The sequence below is a fragment of the Poecilia latipinna genome, unplaced genomic scaffold (genome assembly GCF_001443285.1).
Source record: "Poecilia latipinna isolate Pla-1442-1.1 unplaced genomic scaffold, P_latipinna-1.0 Scaffold2471, whole genome shotgun sequence".
NCBI lineage: Eukaryota > Metazoa > Chordata > Actinopteri > Cyprinodontiformes > Poeciliidae > Poecilia > Poecilia latipinna.
The window spans coordinates 6,313-17,473 of record NW_015115087.1 but is presented as its reverse complement, the minus strand read 5'-3'; the positions used below and the strand labels follow the sequence as shown (position 1 = coordinate 17,473).

At 41.4% G+C, this 11,161-nt stretch overlaps 1 protein-coding gene across 8 annotated transcripts in view; it reads right to left on the bottom strand.

The window, feature by feature from the left end:
* The window catches only part of LOC106937946 (bromodomain-containing protein 1-like), a 32,214-nt gene that overhangs the window by 15,284 nt on the left and 5,769 nt on the right, over positions 1–11,161 (bottom strand). For 2 of the 8 annotated variants that reach the window (XM_015019715.1, XM_015019708.1), the window contains exons 1-6: positions 8,134–8,307; positions 2,147–3,522; positions 1,840–1,999; positions 1,628–1,756; positions 867–995; positions 194–506 (exon numbers count right to left, since the gene is read on the bottom strand). In XM_015019715.1, the coding sequence (XP_014875201.1) occupies positions 194–506; positions 867–995; positions 1,628–1,756; positions 1,840–1,999; positions 2,147–3,522; positions 8,134–8,145 (2,119 nt within the window). In that variant the 5' untranslated portion in view covers positions 8,146–8,307. Of the gene's footprint in view, positions 1–193; positions 507–866; positions 996–1,627; positions 1,757–1,839; positions 2,000–2,146; positions 3,523–6,869; positions 6,939–8,133; positions 8,309–9,719; positions 9,797–11,161 lie in introns of those variants that run through there. The other 6 variants (XM_015019709.1, XM_015019712.1, XM_015019710.1 and 3 more) reach the window with 5 other exon arrangements.

The following is an 11,161-nucleotide window of genomic DNA, read 5'->3' as shown; positions in this document are numbered from 1 at the left end:
GAGAGAATAGTCTCCTTTTCCAGGATAGGGTCAGTGTGAAAGAAGGATTCTGTTCTTTAATCTTATGTTTTTATTCTGTTCACTAAATGAACTTAAGATAGTCTAGTAGTCCCCTAAACTGTAATGAAATTGTTAAATGATTTTTGCCAACTCCTGCTTCACACTCCTTTCCTAACCGGATGCATTCACTCACCATCCTCCCAGGAGAAAGGAGCTGGGGACTCCAGCTGTGGGGCTTCTGGCAAATGCAGGCAGCTGGGGAAGTCAAAGCCGATCCTATCCACCTCTCTGCGAGCTCTCCGTAGGATGACCCCTCCATGGTCCAGCATCCTCTGAGCCGCCTTGTAGAAGAACGTTTCCTTGGCATTGTATGTCATGCAGTTACTAATTATGAGGTTAAAGTCGTCCTCAAACTCATCCAGGCTGCAGTAACTGTGAGAATCGATTCGTTTCCTCATTGTGGAGAAGTCCATGGGCTTCCTGATGTGCTCCAGATAGTCTGGGACCTGCAGGGGCAAACAAGACACAACAAGGCTGAGAACATGTAGAGCAGGCATCTAAAACTCCAGTCCTCCGGGGCCAGCGTCCTATCTCAACCTGCTTCAGCACACCTAGCTTCAACGTTAGCTCATTAGCAGAGATTTGTAGAGCAGGAGTGCATGCTAGAGATGGAGGCTAACCATTTAATTCCAATGTGTAGGATGGGGGACAAATCTGCAAGTTGCAGGACTCTGGCCCTCAAGGGGAGTGGTCTGCAGTTTGAGACCACTGCTCTAAGAGACTGTAAATGAAACTTTCAGACAGAAATGCTGTTACATCTGAATAGTTGTTTCATACAGTCTTTCGGAAGAATGACTGTTACAAACCTCCTTAATGCAGACAGGCTGTGCAAAAATGCTGTACTGGTCCTTGTCCTGCAGCTGACTGAGCACGGCTCTCAGCAGGATGTTGAAGGGAGTCAGCTGCAGCTCCAGCACCGACTGATGCAGCTTTATCTGCAGAGAGAATAACATCTGCTCACAACAATCATTCTGCTGCAGGAACTGATTAATCAGAGCAGACAAATACTTTTTATCCTCATAGAAGCTTTTTGCATTTTCTCACACTGGAGTTTTTTGTGACAGAATGACAAAGTACAACATAACGATCAAAGGGACAGAAAATTAAACATTATTTAAAATGTGGAGACAAGTTGGAAAAGGGGTCTTTTCTGGGTTTTGTTTGTCTCCTCATCTAGAAAGGCCAGATTTGGACAAGTGACATCAAAGAGCCAGATGTTGGTTGGGGGTCCCAATCTGTCTTTTTTGGTGGCATTTAATGTCCATCTCTGAAATAACTAGAAGGGCTTGTCTGGTTTGTCATTATTACTGTATTACTGGAGCATTAGTTACCAGGTAATGGGTTCATGAATGGACTAAAGATGACAAGATCCAATGAAGCTAATCAGCTGCACTGTTTTTTTATTCACGGGGTTTCAGAGTAACGGGGTCAGATAAAAAGACAGAAAATGTTCTAGATTTACATCTGTGAGACAAATGGAATACTTAAGCAGATATTTCATCAGTTATTGAAGTTATCGAGTAGTAATGGAGTGCTGAGACAGTGAGAGAGGAGCGACTGACTCTACCTCATCCCTTTTCACCTTCTCCCGCTTCCTGATGAGCTCCAGCAGCAGCCGGGTTCGCTCCAGGTCATGGCGCAGACGGTGCCACACTTTCAGCTGCTCCTTCAGAGCCTGGTTTGTCTCCATACGCTCCTGAAGACATCACACAAGGTTTGTGATCAGTATCAGGAGGACATTGAAGTGTTGAGGGTGTGAGTGTGATGGGCAGCATTGACCTTCTGCTGCTGAGCTTTAGAGGGCTGAGGGTTGGCCTGCAGGCGGCGGATCAGAGGCACATTGTTCCTCGACTGCCTCTTCAGCACCCAGTAGCTCAGCAGCCGCTCAACAAACTGCCGCTTCCTCTGAACTGCTACCTGGTTCAAGATGGCATCAAAACTGGGCCAGACAGGAAGACACATTTACTAACAGAACACCTTAAGACTGTGGACATCTCCAACATTAGATTTGTCTAATTCTCACTAAATCTTTGGACTCTCCGCTTCGAAAATGTTCTTAAAAAAAAGAGAGTCTGGGATCAATTACCTTGATGCAGTGATGCTGGGCCCAGGGTTAGTTTGGGTTTCAGGTTCTAGTTCAGGTTCTGACTCTGCTTTTTTCATCTTTTTCTTCTGCCAGCTTTTGGAGCGCGGTTTCCCCCTCTTTTCTGCCCGCTTGTAACAGGCTCCATTCTTGAGACGAAGCTCATCGTAGACATTGAGAGGCCGTCGGTCGCAACCTTCGGGTGTGTGGCTAGAGCAGTAGGCAGTCTTCTTCACAGAAAAGGTGGTGGTGCCAGACTCGGTCAGCTCTTTGACGGGCTCCATCCTCATGTAGAGGCCCGCCTTCTGGGCGCAGCTGACATGGAAGGCGGTGTAACAATTGATCTTGTCACATTGGATGCAGGCCCCAGCGCCCTTGGCTTTGCACAGGTAGCATGTGAGTTTCCAGCGGGCGGGGGGGATGTTGCGGACGCCATCAATGGGCTCGATGAAAACTGTATCAGAGAAGCCAACCTCGGGGACCCACATGGCACAAACCACGTGGCCCCAGCGATCATCATCTGTCTTTTTCAGAGCTCCTCCACGATTTGGGCAAAAGAGGCACTCGGCCGGCCGTGACGGACACTGTAGGCAATGACGGCACAGCCACTGACCCTCTGGGATGTACGGCACACCGTAACACTCCTGATGCACGGCGATGTTGCACGAGTCACAAAAGAGAATGACGTTGCTATCAGCTCCGTCTCCATCCATGCAGATGCAGCAAACAGCATCTTCATCCACCAGCGTCTGCAGGTCACTCTGGCCCTGTGTAGCCAAGTACGACTCTTTCTCAAAGCGGTCCATGAGGAACTCAAAGAGATTGTGTGACACCTGGCCAATGCCCTCACTCTTCCTCTTCTCGTTAATGATCTCGAGCCAGGCGTAGTCCTCCTCGTCCATGTCGTACTCCACCTCCTCATCCAACTCCTCGGTCGTCCTCTCAGAGTATTTGTAATACATGGCCGGCCTTTTTGGCACCACTGGGAGATTATACTCCACCATCCTGACCTTTGGTTCCAGGAGGCCGCCCAAGCTGCTGCCATGTGAAGCAGTCAGAGCACCACTCTTCTTCTGCTGGTTCATTTTGAGGCGTACAGAGCGAACCAGAACCTGCTGGGGCTTCTCGTTGTTTTCTTTGTTGCTATTGCACTCCAGGATCTCCTGAGCCGTAGGGTCGTCGTCGGCAATGACATCCAGCTTGTCGTAGATGCTGAGCCGGTGCACTCGGCCATCCACTTCCAGTTCAACCATTCGCTGAGCTTGTGCGTATGTGAGAGTCTCTCTGTTGGGGGAGGGCTTGATAGGAGAAGACTCCCTCTTTATCATGGTGGGGCGGCGATTTTTACATTTTTTCTTCATGATGAAGATATCAGGATTCTGTTGAGAAGAGAGGACAGGAAGTAACTGTCAGTGACTTACTGATGTAATGTTATGGCAGAAAAGTGAAGAGCAACACTTGTGGATTGTTAGAAAGCTTTATGGAGCAACAGCAGGAAAGTTTGGGCTGATACAACAAAATATGACAATGACCAACTCAAATCAAATACAACTTTACTTATGCCTTCAGATGAAAACAATTGAAGTGAGACTGTGTTTCCAGAAAGCTTTGACCTCTTTTAATCACCCATGTAAACTTTAGCCAGATGCTACAGGTTTTACATAAGATTCTTTTATGGACACACCACCAAAGCTTTTCCACATTTGTCACATTAACACAGAAACTTCAATGTGTTTAACTGAGTTTGTGATAGATCAACATCAAACAGCTCATACTTTTGAAGTGATGCATGATTTTCTGAAATTTTTCAAAATAAGGTGGGGCATAAAATGCATACATTTGTATTCAGTACCTCCCTGGGTCCAGTTACATTTTCTAGTATTTCAAGGATTTCTTCATCAGTCTGACTAAAACCTTTATAGAAGAACACCCATTAGAACAATGTTCAACAGACCAGGGCTGGATGATCCTAGGAAAACATGCAACAACGATGCTATGCCCAGTAAGCCTGTTGCAATAGACAATAAATCAATTAAAATTAGCTTAATGAGGTTTTTAAAATGAGGGTGATCATATTGCTTGTTTGTTTTTGTAGCGTCTCTCTCTCTTTCTACCAAAAAGACCGGATGACAAATAGGCCTGTTGCAATAAACAATATATCAATTAATTGCACGATAAATGAAAGTTATCTACCTCATTTTAATTTAGCGGATTTACCGTTTCTTCCTGCCTTTCTCTCCCTTTTTTTAATACTATTATTGATGAGACTTTTATACAGGACAAAGCATAACAACAAGAAAGAAGAGGAAAAAAAAATCACAAGGACAATAAACAGCACACAGAACAAAGAGGTAACCAAGGGAGGGAGACAGCAATACATCACAAAAAAACTAAAACTAAAACAGAGTTTTGACAAACAGGTTACAATGTATGTAAAGTTCCCTGAAGAATCAAGAGTCAGTGAGAGTTTCTTTCCAGAATTACCAACTCCTGCCAAACCGCTCAACACCAAACCCCATTTGCCACCCTGAATAATGAATTAATTATACTCAACATACTTTTGAGTTCCTATATATTAACCATTTCAACAAACATTTTTGAATTTTGTTTCCCTGGAGTCTTGGGGAGAAGGTGAGCATTTCCATTTCACATATTTCTTCTACAGTGACTGACCAGTCTCTCAATGTCGGTGAGCTCCCACTAAGCCACTTTCTTGTTATTGATTTCTTTCCTACTATCAGTAGTATTCTCAACAGGTACTTATCCTGAGTGTTGAGTTCATTTGGTAGATTACTTAAAGTTGTGCTCAATTTCAAAACCAAGAATTACCCTTATCTCTTTGACTACTTCTAACCAATAGGAATAAATCAATGGGCAGCCATCACATTATTACATCGTCTCCAACAAAGCCCAGATTCAGCTCTGCTGGTCTGAGAAAATGTTCTTTATGGGGGTTATAAAAAACCTAACAATATTCTTCCATGAAAATTCCCTCCAATGTCCTGAGCTAGTGGTGGTGGAGTTAATTTGGCATATGTTTAGCCATTCATTCTCCGTCAGCATTATTTTTGCCTCCCTTTCCCATGTATTTTTAATATATAATGTTGATGTTTTTTATTGGCTTCTAAGCACACATATAGTCTGGCCAGCCTCTTCTTATAAGATTTACCTTTATAAGCATTAATAAAGATATTAATGAGGTCCTGATCATTTTTTTTCTCAATATTTTAATGTTCTTATTAAAGTGGTACCTGAGCTGCAAGTATCTGAAAAAGTATCATTTGTCAAGGTCAAATTTTTCCTGCAGTTGTTTGAAACTTTCCAGATCAGTTCCAGAATAAATCACGCAGTACGATGTAATGCCTTTTCTGGTTAGTTGATTGAATTTTGAGTCAAGTTGTGCTGGTACAAAATCCCCATCGTGCTCAATCCATCTTAATAACCGAGTTTTCCCTCTCTAAAAGTGGGTTGTGAACTTTCTAAACCAGATGCTGAGGGGGACTTTTGTGGAAACACAAACTCATCTGAATATATGGTCTTGAAGTGTTTATCCCCCAGCAGAGCTTGCAGAGGGATGTCAATTTGACTTAATTCTAGTTCTTTCCATTTTGCTTCATACCCCTCTTCACACCAGTAAACCGTAAATTGCAGTTGTGCTGCTCTGTATTAATTTTCCAAACATGGGAGTGACATTCCTCCTTTATCTCTTGGTAATTGTAACATTTTATAACGTCCCCTTGGTTTCTTATTTTGCCATATAAACCTGGAGATGATCTGGTTCCACTCATTAAACTGCTTGTTAGGAATTTATATTGATAAAGATTGAAAAAGGAACAACAGTTGAGGTAAAATGATCATTTTTATGATTTCTATTCGGTTATATAAATCGAGCATCAGGGGAGCCCATCTGTCTCTCTAAAAAAGGGTGTAGTTTTTATTTTATTAGTCATAGCACCATAATTTGTTTTGTACATTTTGTTTAATATTTTTGTATTATTAACACTTAAATATTTCATGGTTTTTGTATTCCAATTAAATTTGAACCGATTACTTGTATCCTCTCGGGGTGAATAGTTAAAGCAGAGGGTCTGAGTTTTTCCAATATTTAATTTATAACCTGAATAAAATCCAAATTGGTGGAGACAAGACATGAGGACAGGTAGACTGGCATCTGGGTTAGATAAGGTCACCAGGACATCATCGGTGTATAGAAATGATTTGTATTCTCTTCCCTTATATATGATTCCCTTAATTTCTGGGTCCCTAATTTTTTGAGCAAGTGGCTCTATAAAAAATGCAAAGAGAATTGGGCTTAGAGGGCATCCTTGCCAGCATCCTCGTTTCAGAGGGAATGTGCCTAAAAGGCTGCCATTTATTTTGATGGAGGCAACTGGTGAACTCTATATTGATTTTAAACAACTTATGATTGTGTAATTAAAGCCAAACCGCTGTATAACCAGATATAAGTATTCCCATCGCACATAATCAAAGGCTTTTTCAGCATCGAAACTGATTGCTAAAGATTTCAAATTATTTCTGTTCATGATGTCGAATAAGTGTAACGCTCGCCTCACATTATCCTGTGTACGTCTATTTTTAATAAATCCTGTTTGGTCTGTATCAATCAGTTTGGGGATAATGTTTTCTAGTCTACTGACAATTATTGAAGTGAATATTTTATAATCAATGTTCAAAACCAAATTGGGCTGGTATGAACTACACTCACTTTTATCCTTTCCTGGTTTTGGTAAAACGGATATTATTGCTTGTTTCCAGGATGGTGGAGTCTCACCTCCTGTAAGCACATGATTAAAACAATTTAACAAAAAAGGTGTTATAGATCTCCTAAAAATTTTACACCATTCAGCTGGTAATCCGTCTCCACCTGGTGACTTACTTGCTTTCAATTTTGAGATGGCTTTATTGACCTCTGTAGATGGTCAATAAAGCCTACTGTGGCCTCCTACCACAGTGTGTAACATAAAGCCTGGTGCAGGAGCCAGGGAAACGCTGGAACATGACAGCTGCTGTCTGGCAGCACTTTAGATTCAAACTGAATGACCGTGGTGAACCACTGAACCTGTGGCACCATTATTTTTGCAAAACAGTAGCAACTAAATAATACAACCAACATATCTGCACCTAAAATGTACTGACGCATTTTAGATGCATTGGTGAACCAGAGGATCTGAAAGTGAACAGTGCCTAATGCAAAGCCCTTAATACCCCTTCCAATTTTTTTGTATTTAAAAGGTCTTCTGGTTCCAGTGCTAAATGTTCTTTCAAAGTTAGTTTATTGACATCTGAGAGGGTGTATTTTCATTGTTCTGCAATTTTTATGCTATTAGTTAACAGTGGTCTCAAAATGACAATACTATTGTTTATTGCAATAATTTCTGGGACCAACAAAAATTTGTTATTGTGACAGGCCACATTATTTTATATAAGTGAACAAATTTAGCCCAACAGGTGAAAGTCTTGTTGCTTTAGGCTTATTGCACACACAGATCACAAAGCACAGTTGCTGAGTATTCTATACAGTTGTTGGAAAATAATGAAACTAGAGGTGTGCCGATCGATTGGCCACCAATCATAATCGGCTGATTTCCGTGAAAAAGTGTATGATCAGTGACCGCCGATCACTGTCTCTTGTTGCCAATCACCAAAACAATCACCTGTATCTCACTTCTACACACTGCGCAAGCGAGCAGCAACAAATCCTGTTGTGTGGAACTTTAACACACTGAGTGAACGGGGAAGTTTGGGTGTTGCAGCGGAAAATTACCTCGTGGGTGAAGCACGTCAAAATGCATCAACATTTTGACGCTGATGCAAAATGTCGATGCATTTTGCATCGACATTTTGCGAAATGTTGATGCATTTTGCAAAAAACAAGCATTTGACGCAGTTAGGCTACATCGAGGCTCAAAGCAAGGAAAAATTGACATCCGGATCGGCCAGTAAAGCAGCGCACAACTACCGACACTCACCCGGATTAGCATGATGGTCAGAAAGCTAAACAAATAACCCGAAAAACGATTCAAGTCTTTGAGCTGGCGGTGAAAGACGCTGGTTCTGCTCTCGCTGTTGAACCGCTGCTATGCGGTACTGGTGGTAATATTTCACAGACGGAGCTCCGTTTCTGCTCCACCCGGAACGTCTGCTTAAAGTCGCAGCATGTAACGTAAACAACAACAAAGATTTCACATATTAAAACTTTCGCTATGTCCAAACATGAGATAATTTATGAAAAAAAATAAATAAATAATGATCCATCTCCTTTTCCTCCTCCTGTGTTCTGCAGAATTACTCCGCTCAGTCAGAAACAACCTATCAGAACCAGCATTAATCAGCTAAATTTAGTAAGTTTTGATTCAGTAACTTAGGAGTGTTTATTTTGATGCAACCTTTGAATGAATGTTTCCCTCTTTTTCTAGACATCATTTGATATAGGAGGTGTTGGGACTTATTTGACTCGTATAATTTATGGTACTGAGAGCCTTACTGTTAAATGTTGTTTAACTGGTTGCAGGTTTTTCAGTTCTTTTGACTGAGTAGCTGCTGTATTGTACCTGCAAGTATGTTACATGTTTATGTTAATTAGGTGAATTTTTCACTTTTTAATTTTGCCAGATCACATAGTATCATTTATAACTAACGCGAAAAATAAACAGTCAATCCAGGCGATCGGCAAAGATCAGTGATCGACAGAGATCGGCTTCATGGGTGATCAGCATCAGAATCGGCATCAAAAAACCTGATCAGAGCATCCCTAAATGAAACTCATCATTTTCATTTCAACAACATGATTTCATTGCAAAAATATATCTGCTTGAACTGCCTTTCACTATATGTCATGGCAGCTACCAATAGTTGCCATGACATATAGTGACAGTTTAGTAATGACTTTACCAGAACCAGTAACAAAGTTCCCAAACATTTAGTTCCAAACCAACCTACAATTATATTGCTGGCATTAAGGCTGGTTGAACTGGTGACCAAATTGCAACATTTGTTCCATTTTCAGCTTCTGCAGTTCTCTTTCACACTATACTGTATCAAACCAACCAATATTGAACAATCTCCCCTGCACCCCAACACTCGCCCCGCCTATGATGGCACTGCACAGAATCACTTGAGGAAACTAAACTATGACCTTGGAAGAAAGCAGTGAGCGCAACTTCCTTAAATTTTTTTATTTTTCTAAGGAAGTGGTCAGATTTTAGCTGTTGGAGGATTCTGTTTTGTCATCTCCATCACAGTTCGATTACGCACCTCCCCAAATGAACTCCCCCTTTAATCAAACCCGGAGTTTGATTAAAGAGGATTAAGCAGGGCTGGTGGGAATGATGCACCCAAGAGTCAGAATAGATGGTAATTGTTCAATTAGCTAATATTTACTGCATTCCAAACAGTACATATACTGAACAGCTCAACCAAAGACTCAAATGGATTTAGCTCTAGTTGAGTCTTTAACTAGGCTGTTCCAACATGAACAAGTTTTGAACTAAACAGTCCCATACTATCTCAGGAGGTATATGTATGGTGAGTGTCCTGCTGGAAGGCAAACCTCTACCCCAGTATCGAGTCTTTTGCTGCCTCTAACAGGTTTTCTTCAAGGATTGTCTAGTATACACCCCCACTACAGGGTACCTGCAAAAAACACACCAGAACAAATTAAACTTTGAACACACAGTCTACTTCAAGACTTCCCCTCAAATCCAGGCTCGAAGGCCAGCCTACAGCAACTTTTAGATGTGTCCCTTGGTCCAACACATTTAAATCTAACGAATGGCGTGTTGCCTTTGCAGAGCTGAAAGACTGCTGGTGAGGAAAATCAGCCATTTGATTCAGTTGTGTTAGAGCAGGAATGCATCTAAAAGTTGTAGGATCTTGAGGACTGAACACCCCTGAGGTAAGTGGTTGGCCTGGCAACAAACCATGAAAACAGTAACCAAAACACAAAGCAGGCTGCAGCAAACATTACGCTGCATCTGTGGCTATGAGCTAATCTCAAGGAGGCTGTTTGCACAATGTTTTTTTGTTGTTTTCTTGTTTGTTTTTTTACACATCTTAATGTTCCCATATTTTCCATTTCAAAAAACAAAATGAAATTTACAAACAAAATGTTTAATGAGGAAAATCCAGATCAATTAATTCTTGTGTGTAATTGTGACATAAGGCATATTAGGCTACAAAAATGTAATTATGTTTTGGTTTGAGTTGTTCCATGTAACCCATGGAGAATTTCCAAGAGTTGGATTTTAAGATCAACGTGGCTGTGCACATATTTAAAAGTGTGCTTCAGTGTTGTGTTCAAGACCACCTAACCCGAGACCAAGACAAGAACAAGACCCGAGTGTATCGAGACCGAGACAAGACCAAGACTTTTAGGGTCCGAGACCAAGTCAAGACCAAGACCGAGGGAAGTCGAGATCGAATCAAGACCAAGACCAGCGGCCCATGCTACATGATATAATAAAATGTAAAATATGATCGAAATTGCTTCTCAAAATAATCTGAAAGATCCTAATTCCCATAAAAACACCTAGATATTAAATACTTAATACATTTTACCAATATTAAATATTCCATTTATGTGCTGAAAAGTGTGATGGTCTCATGCCATCCCTAAAAACATAACGCCCTGGGCATTTGCCCATAAGAAGCCACCACTGTCTGCACCATTAAACATAGCAATTGAGGCAATGCCCTGACGGTAAATAACGCTCAACCATGAACACTGACCAAGGAGCAACAAGCAAGAAGTAACCAAACAGAAGGCGCTCATCGTGACTGTTTTCACTCTCTATCCCAGTACATGAAGCCAGGTAGTCTGACACCATGGCAGACATTACCACTGCCACTTTGAACAAAAACAATCAAAGAGCAATGTGCATGCTCTGCGTGCTCTTTCGTTCTTGTGTTTTAGTTATTTGTAAAATTAAATATCAACGTACATAATTAAATAAAATAATGATGCAGTGTACACAGAGCATTACAAGAACAAAGAACGGG